Source organism: Podarcis bocagei (genome assembly GCF_964188305.1).
Source record: "Podarcis bocagei genome assembly, chromosome: 7".
In the NCBI taxonomy this organism is placed as follows: domain Eukaryota; kingdom Metazoa; phylum Chordata; class Lepidosauria; order Squamata; family Lacertidae; genus Podarcis; species Podarcis bocagei.
Genome location: NC_138132.1, coordinates 9,535,271 through 9,552,890, shown reverse-complemented (window position 1 = coordinate 9,552,890; position 17,620 = coordinate 9,535,271). Strand labels below are relative to the sequence as shown.

Below are 17,620 nucleotides of genomic sequence, written 5' to 3'. Positions count from 1 at the left end.
AAGAACCAAGGAGTGGATCCACTTCAACAGTGGAACGGACTCCCTTGGAAGCTTTTAAGCAGAGGTTGGGTGGCCATCTGTTATAGATGCATTAGTTGAGATTCCTGCACTGCAGGGGGTTGGACTAGATGACCACAGGGGTCCCTTCCAACTCTACAATTCTATGAAACCAGAGACAGGATATTCCACCAGCATGGAGAAGAAGCGCAGATAAACCAGTCGAACACAATGATTGATTATATTCAAGTTTCTTCTTTCTGGACCTAACAAGGTTGGGGTGGAGGGAGGCGAAGAAGCTTGGAAGAACGCAGAAAAATGTCTCGCTCTCCAAGCCCAGTCAAGCATGGTGGGAGCAACGAAAACACATCATACCACCGCCTCTGTCCTAGTTTCAGGGTAAGCAGGGTCTCAGATGCACATTTCAGCTTTACACGTGTGCTTGCGGATGGTAGAAAACATTTCGTGACCTCTACAGCCCGTTTGGTTTCATAAATGCCTGCTTCTCCTCCTGTGATCATAACCTGGTTCCAACACACGGCTTATCGGCTGCGGAAAAGGGTAGAGAGACCAGGAGGAATTTGCTTGCTGTGTCCCATCAACACAAGTATATCCACCTGCACAACAGGCCTTTCCTCTTCCCTCCCCAAATCTGCTCCGAAGAGTTAGGACAACCCCTAGGACAGGTTCAGAGGGGGAGAATTTTCCATTGCACAGGCTGAAATCCTCATGCTGACCTAATGATCTCCTTAGCGCCAGACTGGATTCTGCCCAGGGCGCCCAAGTAACCAGTAACTGGTTCCATCCGTTTCCTGCTTCTGCCTTTCCCCAACCCCATTTTCAGCCGGGCCCAGGTTCGGTAGCTCCTTTGGTTTTCTCCTCCCCCCTAGAAACCAAATGATGGCTTAATCCAGGCTGCAAAAGGATGGAGGCGCCTTTCTGCAATATTATCCTCCCTGCAAGGTCACAAAGTTATCCTCCCTGTACGGCCCCAACAAACAGTGGTGTTTTTGTGTGTGTGTGTTTGCTTTTGCTTTTTTAATGGCTGAGCCATGGGGGAAGTCCAAAACATCTCTCACTCCTGGCATCCCGCATTTCCAGGTTAATCAGCCAGCATCGTATGGGATGCTCAGTGGCAGATGGAAACGAGGGCTGGCAGCTCTTGTTATCCAGCGCTGACTAACTGAGATGGCAAAAGCCTTGGGAGGAAAGAGACTAATCAGAGGCCGGATCTGGGAGCTCAGGGAGGAGAAAGGAGGGGGCTGCAAGGCCGGGCTCTCGAAATAGCTACCCGCAGTGCGAGGGGGCAGGGAAGAAGGGCACAAGCACAGGCCACACAGAATTGTCCCATTAAGCCATGGGGCAAACCAACCTACTCCCTGGGGGATATTGCCTATCCTGTGTCTAAAGTGTCTTGCTGGATCACACCAAAGATCTACCTCGAGGCTGGCTCACCTGTACCTTCCCGACTTATTTATCTATTTATTTGATTTATATACAGTGGTACCTCTGGTTGCAAAGGGAATCCGTTCCAGAGGCCCGTTCGCAACCTGAAAGGAACGCAACCCGCTTCTGCGCAGGTTGCAATTCGCCACTTCTGTCATTTTGTGCGTCTGCGCATGCGCAAGGGCAAAACCCAGAAGTAACCCTTTCCGGTGCTTCCGGGTCGCCGTAGGACGCAACCTGAAATTGCTCAACCTGAAGCAAACATAACATGAGGTATGCTTGTACTTCCCTTCATCTCAAAATTTCAGGGCGGTTCACAATACAAGGTAAAAACACAAGTAAACAGTTACAACAAGGAAACAATAATGCCCCCTGCCCCCCAAAAAAAACAACATGTAAAAGGCTGTAGAATATTAATCAGCCAAAGGCCTGGTTAAAGAGGAATGTTTTTGCCTGGTACTGAAAGATATGTAAGGAAGGCACCAGGCAAGCCTCCCTGGGGAAAGAAGCCCACAAACAGGGAGCCACCGCAGAAAAGGCCCCGTTCTTGTGCTGCCACCCTTGTGTGGAGGAGGCACACAGAGAAGGGCCTCAGATGATGAATGCAGAGTCCAGAACAGTTTATATGGGGAGAGGCAGTCCTTGAGGTTGCTGGTCTCCCATTATCCCTGACGATTTGCCAGGGATGATGGAGTCCAAGGGCATCCAGAGGGCCACAGATTAGCCACCTGTGCTCCCAACCAAATGCCCCGCTGGGAAAGCCCGCAAGCAGGGCACCGCAGGCTTTTCCCTGCGGTTTGTCCTCAGCATCTGGTACGGGGAGGTAAACTGTCTCTGAACACGGAGGATTCATTTAGCTGCCATGGCTAAGAACTAGCCGTCAGGGCAGGGGGGTCTTTTAATACACGCACAAATGGAAATCGGAGACCAAGCTGATACCGAAAGATATGTAAGGAAGGCACCAGGCGAGCCTCCCTGGGGAGAGAATCCGACAAACAGGGAGCCACCGCAGAAAAGGCCCTGTTCTTGTGCTGCCATCCTTGTGTGGAGGAGGCACGGCCTCATGAAACTGGCAGCTGTCACGTACCACAAGAGAAGGCCTAGGAAATCAAGAAGAGCCCTGCAGGATCACACCAAAGGCTCATCTAGTCTAGCATCCTGTTCCTTCAGAGGGGCGTACGAACAACAGCAGCGAATGGGAAAGGGGGAGAGGGTCAGCAAGCCTGCTAGAAAGATCCCTGTTCGTCAGTAGGTAAACAGAACAGGTAGGAGGTGAGCTTGGACTCCAGGGGAAGGATGCTCTGTGCATGGCTCTGGGACGGCACTGCCATGTGCTGCAGCCTTCCTGGGTGCCAAGAGACCCACCTCCCAAGCTGCACCCACAAGCGGTCTCATTTAGCTCTCAGGTGTGAAACAGCTCCGTAACAGCGGCAGGACATTTACAAGAGGGTTAACTGGCAAGCGGTGAGACGCAGGTGGTGCTCGCCAATCAGAAGGTCGGTGGTTTGAATCCCCGCGACGGGGTGAGCTCCCATTGCTCGGTCCCAGCTCCTGCCCACCTAGCAGTTCAAAAGCACGTCAAAGTGCAAGTAGATAAATAGGTACCGCTCCAGCCGGAAGGTAAATGGCATTTCTGTGCATTGCTGTGGTTCGCCAGAAGCGGCTTAGTCATGCTGGCCACATGACCCGGAAGCAGTACGCCGACTCCCTCGGACAGTAAAGCGAGATGAGCGCCGCAACCCCAGAGTCGGTCACGACTGGACCTAATGGTCAGGGGTCCCTTAACCTTTTTAACTGGCAGCAGTTTCTGGCAAGACTCTGGAGACTTCAGAGAAACCCTACAGAGTTACTGCAACCCCAAGGACTGAGCATCAGACATCTCTGTGCTTTACTCAACTTCCATCTTCGCTGCAGGATGGCTCGGGGCAAGTCAGCCTTCCTCACAAGTCCTGCTTCCCAGGGCTCCCCTCCTGCCTCACAGGATATCTCAAAGCAAATGTGATGAGGAAATTAGCCTCCATCTCAAATGTTAGGGTACAGAGCCAGTCGGGAATCTTAATTACCGTATTTTTCGCTCTATTAAGACGTGCAAGACGCACCTAGTTTTTGGAGGAGGAAAACAAGAAAAAAAAATATTCTGAATCCCAGAAGCCAGAACAGCAAGAGGGATCGCTGCGCAGTGAAAGCAGCAATCCCTCTTGCTGTTCTGGCTTCTGGGATAGCTGCGCAGCCTGCATTCGCTCCATAAGACGCACACACATTTCCCCTTACTTTTTAGGAGGGGAAAAGTGAGTCTTATGGAGCAAAAAATACGGTAATGAAACCTGATTAAGTTGGCAGGGAAGAAGGTTCTGTGTTTCTCCACCCCACCACTGCCAGGCTGGAGGGGCCATGGAACCAGGCAGACAACCTCAGCGCAAGCGAAATGAAAGCACTCGCCGCTCTCCAAACAAAACTGCATTAATTCCCTCCGAGCCACTGTATATTCAGATTTGATAAAACACCGCGGCACCCGGAGTTAATCTCTCCCGCACCACATTTGAGGCCCCGTCAGAAACGCCAGCGCTGTCGTTTGTCACCGGAAGAAACAAACAGATAAACTGCGCCACTTTGGAAACAGGTGGAAATCTGCCAATTACGACCCCGTGGCCTAGCTGCCCTGGGACACTGATATCTGGGATGCAGCTGATAATCCTAGACTGAATCCTAGATATCCCTCAAATATCTCACACAGCAGCAAGCAGCCGGATAGGTTTACTGATCAGGATTACTTATCTGCAGAGCTGGGATGACTTCCTGGTTCTCAAGGCAGGATATAAATTATGAAACTTGGGGGGGGGGGAGAACAGGCCCCCAAATCACAGCAACTCCCTCCCTAACCTACTTCCAACAGAACTTTCTGGACCTTTGGATATATGTTTTTATGTAACTATGTAAGGAAAGGGCATCCTATTGATGTCACAAGATTTTGCAAAAATTAAAATCCAAGATTTTTAAAGTGGGCTAGGTTTGAGCTGTATAAGACGATTAAGCGCCCTGCTGATGAGAGGCAGGAGTGTCAGGAAAAGGTGTTGAAGCAAATGCTGTTATATATGCCACAGGGATTTTTATTTTTATTTTTGGATGGGGGGGGGGGGGATACAGAGATTTTCCTGCATTTGGCCAAAGTCTGCACTCGTTCCCTAATTCAAAATGCCTGCATCCCAAGAAGAATTGCTGTGATCAGCCAGAAAACAGCCCCATTTCTCCTTTCCGCAGAACACCTGGCAGAAGCTAATATTTCTCTCCCTCCCTCAAGCTTTTATTAATGGCTCTGGGTTGGCTGGAATGCTATTAGGCTGAACACCAGTGGCAGCCACAAACCCAGTTGGCAGATGCATTCAGCAAAGACAACCGATTTAATGTACCACAGAGAAGCCCTTCCTTCCTTAACCCGTTTCTGCCTGGCCCCTATGACTTCCATTGTCTGCTTAATTGCAGTTTTTGTCAACATTCACCACCCTGATTATGCCAGAAGCAGATTAGTACGAGGAACCACCTCGGCCAGAGACTCCACTTAAGTTAATGGCATCTGAGATGTATGACCTATAGATTTTTGTTTAAACTGAACTGGGGAAAAGATTACGGTGGTACCTCGGGTTAAGTACTTAACCGTTCTTAACCTGAAACTGTTCTTAACCTGAAGAACCACTTTAGCTAATGGGGCTTCCTGCTGCTGCTGCGCTGCCAGAGCATGATTTCTGTTCTCATCCTGAAGCAAAGTTCTTAACCCAAGGTAATATTTCTGGGTTAGCGGAGTCTGTAACCTGAAGCATACGTAACCTGAAGCGTATGTAACCCAAGGTACCACTGTACTTGTAATTATACGGTAGAATGTGCAACATCATAATATTTATTTGCTTTTGCTCACATAAAATACCATCATCTGTGATCAGGAATCAGCAACCAGCAATCCTGGGCTAGATCTGACCACTGTCCTCCTCGTTATTCACTCTCTGTCTTCCTCCAATCCATCCATAAAATGGGTAGATGGATGCGACGGGTGGAGCGGAAGAGGAACAGGGGAGCATGCAAGCAAGCTGAACGGCTCTCCACAACCCCCACCCCACCCATTTTCAAAAAGGGCTTCCAAAGAAGAGAAGGGTGGATTCCCCTCCCCATTCCTAAATCCTCTCTTTCTTCCTTGTATACAGCAGTTTGGGAGAAAGAGGGAGCTCCATCAGCCACCACCAACCCGCTTTCAAGTTGGATGCTTGCAAAATTAGTTGCTGACCAGGATGTTGACATTACAGAATTTTGCATGAATATGGCTGCAGGTCAGTGGGGAGGAATCTGTGGAGGCTAAGGAACCTTTGGCCCCAGAATTGTTAATTGGCCCACCCCTGCCCTTCGTAGAGAAATGAGCTTCCTAAGAACTGAGCTGCATAACCTAAAACAGCCGTGTTTCAATAATACGTCTTTTTTTTAAGTGCTTCTGCCACCTGCTGGCCTTAACATCTGCATGTTTACTTTTATTTCCCTCACTAGCGCGAACCCTTGCAAGGTGCCTTTCCCAAACTGACGCCCTCCAAATCTTGTTGGATATCTGGTGAAGGGCTTTCGGACAGCGGGGAAGAGCTAGGTTCATCCACAAGAGGAAACATACTTCTAAGAAGGAGCATGTGACTTAAACCACTTCACGCTTCCTCCAACGTATGAGTGGCTGACAGAATCAGCACTGTCCCTGCCACTGCCTTAAAATCCTTCCCCACAGGCAGGCCAGAGGTTGGATCCTGCCCTAAGCCTCATTCACCGTTTCGCTGGCCAGAATGCTACACACCAGAAAACAATGCTTTCCCAAAACCGATGAGGTCTTGCGCAAGAAAAGGCCCCAGGGGAACCCTTATTTTATAGACACAGGACTAAGAGAAGGTGGAGAGTCCATCAAAGACCACATTGTGGTGCAGTTGGCAATCCTCTCTGACTGTTGGCAGGGCTGGTGGAAGTTGGGAGTCCAACATTCGGAGGCCCACAGGTCCCCCAGCCCTCACAGAAGGGAATAGTCTCAGAAAGAGTAATTGCAAGTTCAAGGACACCTTGGCCCGGTTTGACTCAGAGGTGCAATATTGGCACGTCTCTGCTGAAGGGCAACTGCCCTGGAATCGTGGCTTCAGGACTTTCTTCCCCAGGAACGGCTTCTCTACCCCCACGATTGAAAAACAATCCAGCATCTGAGGCCATCTGTATCTCAGACGCTTTAGCAATAAAGACTTCCTGATCGCTCGCAGCAATTTGCACTCATTACCTCCGTAACTGCTAGAACAATCTGACAAGGTGCCCCGGTACGAAGTCTATCTTTAATTGCCGTCAGATGGGAGCCTGAGCAGAGGTGTGTGCGCTTGCCCTTGATGGTTCCAGCAAACTCTCCCCTGCAGCAATGCACCAGAGCCCCATGTTCCTTACCATGGCTTTATTACTTATGACTCGACTTGTTACCCAAGGGTTTCCAAGTGTTTTGTGCCCATTTAAAAACAGGCAGTAGCCACACAAACCAAACAGTGCCACCTCAGAGTGGGAAGGCAAGTCTATACAGTGGTACCGCGGGTTAAGAACTTAATTCGTTCCGGAGGTCCGTTCTTAACCTGAAACTGTTCTTAACCTGAGGTGCCACTTTAGCTAATGGGGCCTTCCGCTGCTGCTGGAGCACGATTTCTGTTCTCATCCTGAAGCAAAGCTCTTAACCCGAGGTACTATTTCTGGGTTAGCGGAGTCTGTAACCTGAAGCATCTGTAATACAAGGTACCACTGTATTTGTAGGAGCCACCATATTTCGGTAATTTTGGTTGCTTCAAACCATTTTGAATGTTGTATTTTAAATTACCATTGTTAGGGTCATTTACTATTATTATATCGCCCGTCTAAGGCCTCAAAGTGAGTTGCAACACAACATTAATATCCTCCACAGTATTACACAACATTAAAAACAGTTGGAAGTGACTTGCCATCACAGATATATGGTGGGTCCTGAAAACATGTGTCTTCCGTGCTAAAGGTCAGAGCTAAGAGGTGGGTCTTCAGCATTTGCTGAAATGTATTGTAATGAAGGTGTCATATGTACCTCTGTGGGGTGGGAGTTCCACAACTTAGGGGGCGCCACCCTCCAACAAAGAAAAGGGCCCTCTCTGTCAATCTCAGGGGTCAGCAAACTTTTTCAGCAGGGGGCCGGTCCACTGTCCCTCAGACCATGTGGGGGGCCAGGCTATATTTCGACGGGGTGTGTGTGAACGAATTCCTATGCCCCCCACAAATAACCCAGAGACGCATTTTAAATAAAAGCACACATTCTACTCATGTAAAAACACCAGGCAGGCCCCACAAATAACCTAGAGATGCATTTTAAATAAAAGGACACATTCTACTCGTGTAAAAACACGCTGATTCCCGGACCGTCCGCAGGCCGGATTGAGAAGGTGATTGGGCCAGATCCTGCCCCCGGGCCTTAGTTTGCCTACCCATGGTTGATCTCATCACCTAAGACGGAAGGAGGTGGCTTTTCAGGTACAGTGGTGCCTCGCAAGACGAAAAGAATCCGTTCTGTGATTCTCTTCGTCTAGCGGTTTTTTCGTCTTGTGAAGCAAGCCCATTGACGGATTAGCTATTAGCTGCTTATCTGCTGATCAGATCAGCTGATAAGCGGCTTAGCGGCTTAGAAAAGGGGGGGAGGGGGAAAAACCAGCAGGAACTCGCAAGACATTTTCGTCTTGCGAAGCAAGCCCATAGGAAATTCGTTTTGCGAAGCACCTCCAAAACGGAAAACTCTTTCGTCTAGCGAGTTTTCCGTCTTGCGAGGCATTCGTCTTGCAGGGCACCACTGTATTTGGAGCCTGAGTCATTTACAGCTTTAAACACTAATATGAGCATCTTTAATTGGGCCTAGAAATGAACCGGCAACTGGTACAGATGTTTTAAAACTGGGGTTGCATGTGATCTCAAGGCAATCCCAGCCAGCAATCTAGCTGTTATCCCTGTCCTTGGGACCTCAGGGTGAAGGGCAGGTAATAATAATAATAATAATACACAGAAAGGATACAGAGCCGGCATCTGTGACTACCTGAAGCACAACCGTAATAGAGGAACGGGGATGAAGGGTTCCCAGGACCACTGCCTCACACGTCTTCTTGATCATCTGCTCTCGGCTTCTCTCATAAACACCTGGGCGGGAGGAAAGCAAAGAGCACTGCAGGTGAGCCACAGAGAAACACGAGGCTCAAAGCAATCATCTTCTGAAAGGTCACACTGCCGAGGCTCAAGCGTCGGGGCTGCCTTGTCGGATCAGACCAATAGTCATCCAATTCCCTAACAGCAGCTTGCTGGATGTTTCTAGGCAACGCAGAAGCAGGGTATGGAAAATGATGGCCTTTTACCTCGATGTGGCCTCGGCGGCAGACTGCCACTGCATATGGAGGTTCTATTTATCCATGATGCACCATTTTTGAGGGAAGCCGGAAAATTCTCCAGCGTCCATGGGGCTAGGAATCCAAAGCACTGTTCTACTGTGCCTTAAGGTTTATATTGGCCCTGAGCAACAGGGAGTCTTAAGTGGGGTTTATACATTCAGCAGAACGCAATGGGAAGGCTTTTCCTTCAGCTGGCAGGTGCTGGTGACCTGCCTAAATGCTCTACAACAAAAGAATAGCGCTCAGATGGATTACTGCCTCCAACTATGGAACCAGAGCGCAGTCATTATGGCTGGTAGTCACTGACAAGAGTTATCTCCCATGTCCAATCCTCTCCCCCAATCCACTTTTAAATATCCACATTGGTGGCTCCTGTGGGAGTGAGTTCCATAGTTTTAACTAGCCACTGTATGAAGCAGCCCTGCAAATGTTGAGACATGCATTCTGTCACCTGAAATGGTTAAATCCAGGAAATTCCACCCCACACACCCCACCCCAGGTCCTACAGTACGACACAAATCACTTGAAGAAACAGCCGCCCACATCACAAATTCTATTAGTGGCTACTGTCTTGATCCCAAAGGGCAGGTACATACGCAGATAAAATTCTATTTTTTATTGGATGCTTTGTTCTTGAGTCGTTTAGTCGTGTCCAACTCTTCGTGACCCCATGGATCAGAGCACGCCAAGCACTCCTGTCTTCCACTGCCTCCCGCAGTTTGGTCAAACTCATGCTGGTATCTTCGAGAACACTGTCCAACCATCTCGTCCTCTGTCGTCCCCTTCTCCTTGTGCCCTCCATCTTTCCCAGCATCAGGGTCTTTTCCAGGGAGTCTTCTCTTCTCATGAGGTGGCCAAAGTATTGGAGCCTCAGCTTCAGGACCTGTCCTTCCAGTGAGCACTCGGGGCTGATTTCCTTCAAAATGGAGAGGTTTGATCTTCTTGCAGTCCACGGGACTCTCAAGAGTCTCCTCCAGCACCAGAATTCAATTCATCAATTCTTCGGCGATCAGCCTTCTTTATGGTCCAGCTCTCACTTCCATACATCACTAGTGGGAAAACCATAGCTTTAACTATACGGACCTTTGTTGGCAAGGTGGATCGTTTCAGATAAAGTCAGGAGCATGGGAAGGACCCCAGCTCATTAGCAGAGTATCTGCTTTGCATGAAGAATGTTCCCAGTTCAATTCTCAGCATCACCAGATAGTTTCTGGGAGAGGCTGTCTGTCTGAAATCTTGGAGAGAGCAGATATCAGTCAGTGTGTAGATAACACTGAACTAGATGGAGCTAGTGGTGTGACTCTGTATAAGGTAGCTTCTTATGTTCCTACACAGGCTTTCAGGTTCCACAGAACCTTTCATGCCCAACAAAGATTTCTGTGAAACTCAAAATCTTGCACATCAGAAGCTACTCTCCTTAAGTACGCAGGACCTCAAGGCACGCACATGTCCAAACACACTTCTCTTCCTCTTTTACCATTAATACCGTCAAGTCTGCAAATAGGATCAGCAGGATTTAATTTTTTTTAAAGCTCTTCTGTTTCCACAGAAAACAAATTCTTTTGTTTCTTAATTTAATTATTCACAGCAAAGCCAGCCCCCTCTGGAGGTTTCACATGCACTGAAAGTCTCAGCGGGTGGGGAAAAAAGGAAGGGAGAATTTTTTTTTTTCTGATGCCAGCAATTTTCTTTTGTGAGCTCCCTGTGGAGGGAACAAGATATCCAGATGGTATCACTGCAGGATACCAGATGGCCCAGTTGGTTATGAAGATAACAGCTCATCTCACCTTTTGATTATGCTAGTTCCTGGGGGTGGGGGAAGGAGATGAATGGTGAGCACACATGCTAAATTTAAATTAGAACAACACGGGGAAGAGTTTTGAGTTTTCGCTTGCTAACACTTCCATGCAGAGACATTTTGGAAATGGATATAATGAAAGATTTAACAAAGGTGACACACGTCGAGCGTCCCACTCAGGGGACATGCGGAGCAGTTTTAACTCAATGACATCACACTAAGGCATAGTTTATTGTGACAAGAACAAGTCATTCCCTCAAGCATTCCCCAAACCCTTCCGGCATGGCCACAAGGAGAAAACTTTCACTTCCATTTTGATTACCCACTCCTGGTCTGAACCAACAAGCTGTCATTAATGCAGATGATGACTTGGGTTTGAACCATGCCATCTTCAAAGGAGGTGTTATGAAGCTAGCTTCTTTAAACAAGCCATAGTGGGCATTTAACCACAGTAATGATGTATGGAAGTGAGAGCTGGACCATAAAGAAGGCTGATTGCCGAAGAATGGATGCTTTTGAATTATGGTGCTGGAGGAGACTCTTGAGAGTCCCATGGACTGCAAGAAGATCAGACCTATCCATTCTGAAGGAAATCAGCCCTGAGTGCTCACTGGAAGGACAGATCCTGAAGCTGAGGCTCCAATACTTTGGGCACCTCATGAGACGAGAAGACTCCCTGGAAAAGACCCTGATGTTGGGAAAGATTGAGGGCACAAGGAGAAGGGGACGACAGAGGACGAGATGTTTGGACAGTGTTCTCGAAGCTACCAGCATGAGTTTGACCAAACTGCGGGAGGCTGTGGAAGACAGGAGTGCCTGGCGTGCTCTGATCCATGGGGTCGTGAAGAGTCGGACACGACTAAACAACAACAAACCACAGTTTAGGGTTTAAACGACACACTAAACTGCGATCAAGTGAAATCAGAAGTTTCTAATCTCTTCCCTGCGGTCACACCAGAGGAGAGGGGAAGATGGGGTGTATGACCCCCAAGGCTCACTGTAGCTTGTTGAATAAGAAGGTAAACACTTTCATCTTCTGTTGAAGGATCCCAGCAGCAGAGCTGGGAAATCAAGCACCTGTAACTGTCTTACTGGGTTAGAAATACGGCTAACTGTACCTTGCACCCAGACACTGCAAGTAATTGGTTGCATCCACCCGTTTGGACACTGGTTCCCTGTGCCAACCCAGTAACAAGTGATTAATTGAATTCCCATCCCATCCCACCTTTGTCCTCAGATCCAGGATGGTTTACACAATGGGAGATTTAGGTCAGGCATAGGCAAACTCCGGCCTCCCAAATGTTTGGGACTACAATTCCCATCATCCCTGACCACTGGTCCTGTTAGCTAGGGATGATGGGAATTGTAGTCTCAAACATCTGGAGGGCCGGAGTTTGCCTATGCCTGATTTAGGTAAACAGGGATGGGGTGGGGGGCATCATAGGGCTGTGCAAACTAGCTCCGCCTGCTGGCCACAAACCCCACCAGCTATGCATTTCACAAATGAATTAGTTCAGCATGCATACCAATATACAAACGTGCAGCATCTTTGCAGATTGGCTGAGGACCTCCCCTAGCATGGAGTTGGTATAAACATGGGGGTCTCTCCACACCCTCGTTGAACATGCAATTAGTGCAAGGGAAGAACTATCCTGCCTTTCAATATTATGTTGTTGTTGTTGTTTAGTCGTTTAGTCGTGTCCGCCTCTTCGTGACCCCATGGATCAGAGCACGCCAGGCACTCCTGTCTTCCACTGCCTCCCGCAGTTTGGTCAAACTCATGCTGATAGCTTCGAGAACACTATCCAACCATCTTGTCCTCTGTCGTCCTCTTCGCCTTGTGCCCTCCATCTTTCCCAACATCAGGGTCTTTTCCAGGGAGTCGTCTCTTCTCATGAGGTGGCCAAAGTCTTGGAGCCCCAGCTTCACGATCTGTCCTTCCAGTGAGCACTCAGGGCTGATTTACTTAAGAATGGAGAGGTTTGTTCTTCTTGCAGTCCATGGGACTCTCAGGAGTCTCCTCCAGCACCATAATTCAAAAGTATCCATTCTTCAGCGATCAGCCTTCTTTATGGTCCAGCTCTCACTTTCATACATCACTACTGGGAAAACCATAGCTTGAACAATACGGAACTTTGTTGGCAAGGTGATGTCTCTACTTTTTAAGATGCTGTCTAGGTTTGTCATTGCTTTTCTCCCAAGAAGCAGGCGTCACAAATGCTTCACTCAAACCCTCCTTTTGTCTTTTTAACTCCCTCCATGAAAGAAATTCCCAAATCGCAGCATGCAAATACAGTATTAGAACGCGACACCTATCCATTATACGAACACCCACATTAGCGAGTAGGCCTGTATGTTCCAACTTTGCCCCGACTATACAAATTCTAGGGGCAAGCACCTGGGTCAAAGGAACCCCCAAAAGGGGATATATGAATCGGTTTGCAATACTTCTCACCTGGTAGACCCACTTTGGGCCTCAGAAGCACTTCCAGGGTAGCTTTATCATAGATCTCTTTGCTGACCTTGACTTCAGTTGGCCCGTACACTCCAACTAGTACTGAAGTGTCCCCTGGAAAAAAAACAGGGGAAGTGGGGGGCATGAACAATTTGGCCTAATTTGGTGATGAAACAGTCACCATCCAGCTCCCCACTCCCCTAACTGCTACCATAGAAGCGAGGGTCCCCTTGAAGGGAGGAGAGAAGTCTGAAGAATAGTTCACTATCCAGCTGCCCTGAGGGGAGGGAAAAGAAGCAGTCACAGCTTTTTTCTAAACCAAACTAAGCCTTTTCCATTCTGTTTATTTCTTTTTTCCAGCACAAGGTGGTTCATTAGGGCAAATGAGGCCCTGCCCCGGCAACTGCAGTCTGCCCTTACCCATAGCTGTCAACTTTTCCCTTTTCTTGCGAGGAATCCTATTCAGAATAAGGGGATTTCCCTTAAAAAAAGGAAAACGTTGACAGCTATGCCCTTACCCTGCCCCCTTTCTTATTTACAAGCAGTTCTGGGTGTAGCACTGCCTCCCAGTTTCATAGAAGGGACCCCAGAGGGTCATCTAGCCCAACCCCAACTCAACTAGTAAGCACCCATGACAGATCCAACCTCTGCTTAAATTCCTCCAAGAAAGGAGAGTCCACCACCTCCTAAGGGAGTCTGTTCCACTATCAAACTGCTCTTACTTTCAGAAAGTTCTTCATGACTTATAAGTCATAATCTCCTTTCTTGTAACTTGAATCCATTTGGTGTGGGTCCTAGCATCCAGAGCAGGGGTCAGCAAACTTTTTCAGTAGGGGGCCAGTCCACTGTCCCTCAGATCTTGTGGGGGGCCAAACTATTTTTTTTGGGGGGGAGAATGAATTCCTATACCCCACAAATAACCCAGAGATGCATTTTAAATAAAAGGGCACATTCTACTCATGTAAAAACACGCTGATTCCCAGACCATCCGTGGGCCGAATTTAGAAGGCGATTGGGCCGGATCCGGCCCCCGGGCCTTAGTTTGCCTACCGATGGTCCAGAGCAAGAGAAAGCAAGCTTGCGCCATCTTCCAAGTGACAGGCCTTCATATTTGAAAATGGCTATCCTATCTCCTTTCAGTCTCTTTTCCAGGCTAAACATATCCCTCAACCATTCCTAATAAGACTTGGTTTCAAGACCCTTGATCCTCCCCCTTAGTTTTGGCTTTGCCATTACAGAACTCAGTTAAGGACATGGATGGGGGCCAAACTAGCTTTAGTTGGCTGTACTTGTCATTGGCAGCACCGACTGCTGGGTTCTCTGCCTTCCACCCTATCCTTCTCAATGGGCACCAGCCACCAGGGACAGATGCCCATGGGAATCCTGCAAGCAAGAAATGGGAGTAACAGTGCTCTCCTGCTTGTCATCCCTGGCAGGTTGCATACAGAGGCACACTGCCTTTGATACACAAGGCCAACATGACTAGCAGCCAGCGATACCCTAAAGATAAAGGGACCCCTGACCATTAGGTCCAGTCGTGGCCGATTCTGGGGTTGCGGCGCTCATCTCGCTTTATTGGCCGAGGGAGCCGGCATACAGCTTCCGGGTCATGTGGCCAGCATGACTAAGCCGCTTCTGGCGAAGCAGAGCAGCGCATGGAAACGCCCTTTACCTTCCCGACGTAGTGGTACCTATTTATCTACTTGCACTTTGACGTGCTTTTGAACTGCTAGGTTGGCAGGAGCAGGGACCGAGCAACCCCGTTGTGGGGATTCGAACCACCAACCTTCTGATCGGCAAGCCCTAGGCTCCCTGGTTTAACCCACAGCGGCACCCACATCCCAACAATACCCTATCCATCCTGAATGTGCCTAATTCCCTTTTTAAACCATACAAGTTGGTGGTCTACCACCAAACCATGGGGTAGCAAACTCTATAATTTAACCATAACCTACCAGGGTTAACTTGCGGGGAGAGCGGGGGTTCCCCTTACTCAATTTAAATCAGCATGGAGTATGGAGCAAGCTTCTTTTCTCCTGCTATGGAGGGTAGGACCCGAACCAACGGATTTAAGTTACAATAAAGGCGATTCTGACTAAGTATCAGGAGAAACTTTCTGACAGTAGGGGTTGTTGCTCAGTCGAATGGACTCCCTTGGGAGGTTCTGGATTCTATTTCACTGGAGCAGAGATTGGGTGGCCATCTGTCATGGATGTTTTAGCTGATATTTCTGCATTGCAGGGGTTTGGACTAGATTTCACCCTTGGGACCCCTTCCAACGTTGCAGTTCTATGATCTAAAAGCTCTGTTTTGGAGGGGGGTTAGGAAAGCAAAGGGCATTCAGTATTAAGCATCTGGTACTCGGGCTAAGAAAGGAGCCGGGGAGATATGAGACTAAAGACCAGACACCCATCCCAAACAGTAGGAGCAACAGGGCGATATCGAGGGAATAAAGACCCCGAGCCAAAGAGAACCTTAAAAGCTCTCAGGAGCTCGGAAGGGGAGACCTGAGAAACGCCTGTCTACACCTCACACCTGCGGAGCATCAACAGCGCTAGTTAAGTGGATATAACCCAGAGAAGGAGGAGCAGGAAGGTGGGGTGGAGGAAAGGAAGCCACGGCTGACCCTGCATCCAGGAGGCAGATCCATCAGGACGGGACAGCAGTCCCTGCTCACACAGGATCCGGCGCAGCGCAGGGAGATCCCCAGAATCGAAGCGCTTCTGTTCGGTCTCCATCGCTCCGATCCACCCACGTGGTTTCCCCCTTGATGCTTCCGGATCCGGGGTTTGACGGGGCGGAGCTACGGGTGCCGACACCTCCTCTTAAAGCAACACCCACACCTAACCTTCTTAAGTCTTTCCGCTCTGAAGTTTCAAACAGAGGGGGGGTTGTCAACGCGATACCCTGGTTCACTTTTGAACCCCCTCCTCCAATGTGGCTCTTTGCACGCCGTGCCTGTCAAGCACATTCAAAAATGCACAGTCTTTCCCGCAAAGAATTCTGGGTGCTGCAGTTTGCTAAGGGATGCTGGGAACAGGAGCTGTGTGAGGGGTAAACTACAAGGCCCAGAATCCTTTGAGGGAAAGGATGTGCTTCAAATCTGCTTTAAGAGTTCACACACACAAACACAGAGAGAGCTTTTAAATTAGAAAAAATGGTTCAGGAAGGGGGAAACTTGGGGTGTCCCCTCGGAATCAGAGTGTGGGGGTCATAATTAAGGGGAGGGGGTTGATTTTCCAGCATTCCCCCCAACATCCATACAAATTGCTACCTCACAGGGTTATCGTAATCAAATAAATAAAATAAACAATTCAGCAACGAATTAACATTTTGTTCCGCTTTAACTATACCAAATGTGACTGACAAACCTTAGCCTAAGTTTGGTTTGTCTGTGCTTATTGTCCTTCTGTGGAAAAACCTACCGGTATATTTTATTTTTTAATGTCCCTTGGAGACGGGGAAGCGATTTATAAACAGAACCAAATAAAATTTTAAAATAAAAATAAAAAATTGGGGAGAAGGCCCACTCTCTGGGTTTAGGGCAGTGCAGGGGTGTCCCCTGCACAGGTCGCTGAGTAGAGGGGGCTCAAAATAATAATAATAATAATAATAATAATAATAATAATAATAATAATTAATAATAATAATAATAATAAAGCTATATTTACACAGGTGTCTACTGAAAATATCTATGAAAAAGCAACTGCACCCAAGGGAATCATTGTGAAAACAAGAAATATTTAGGTGTGGGAGCCAAACCTCATCCTTGTCAAGAAAGGCCTATTGCCACAGTCCATTCCTGACTAGGTGACCCTCAGAATAATTTCCTCCACAGGTTTTGCTGCGAGGATAAAACGGGGGTCTTGCTTCCACACACACACCCCGAGTCACTTGGGGCCGGCGACTTATTCCCCTCTCTCCCTCATCTACCTCGCAAGGGTCGCTGTGCGAGGTAGAAGAGACAGAGCAGGGTCCCAGAGGGAGGGAGAAAAAGTCCAGAGGAGAAAAGGACTCATCCTTCGGGATGGTTAGGACAATGATTAATAATAAATAATATTTTTTTCTAATTTATATCCTGCCCTTCCCGATTCAGAAAACCGGGCTCAGGGCGGCTAACAACAAATTTAAAACACTTAACTGATGCAACAAAAAAACAGCATAAAATACAGTATAAAACGTGAATAACAATAAATTCAGAATTCAAAAATCAATTTAGGGGGGAAATCCATCCAATAAACATTAGATGATTACTCATTACATTCACAACACCTCCTGTCTGAGGATCTGGGGTGGCTGCGGCGTCCGGATTTTCCCGGACACAGAATAACACCGGCGGGGGGGGACGCCCGCTCGTCCGGGAAAACCCGGGCGCGTGGCCTTCCCCGCTGGGACACCTCAAAAACGGCATTTTTAAATTTAATTTTGTTTCATTCCATCTTGCCCAGCTCTACAACTTTTCTGTCAGGATATGGTTTGAAATACGTC

General features: G+C 48.2%; 1 protein-coding gene across 2 annotated transcripts in view; it reads right to left on the bottom strand.

The window, feature by feature from the left end:
* The window catches only part of EXOSC5 (exosome component 5), a 39,745-nt gene extending 23,753 nt beyond the window's left edge, over positions 1–15,992 (bottom strand). The window contains exons 1-3 of one of the 2 annotated variants that reach the window (XM_081200685.1): positions 15,759–15,992; positions 13,133–13,246; positions 8,513–8,634 (exon numbers count right to left, since the gene is read on the bottom strand). In XM_081200685.1, the coding sequence (XP_081056811.1) occupies positions 8,513–8,634; positions 13,133–13,246; positions 15,759–15,870 (348 nt within the window). In that variant the 5' untranslated portion in view covers positions 15,871–15,992. The remainder of the gene's footprint in view (positions 1–8,512; positions 8,635–13,132; positions 13,247–15,758) is intronic. The other variant, XM_081200686.1, reaches the window with a different exon arrangement.
* Positions 15,993–17,620: the final 1,628 nt, after the last annotated feature.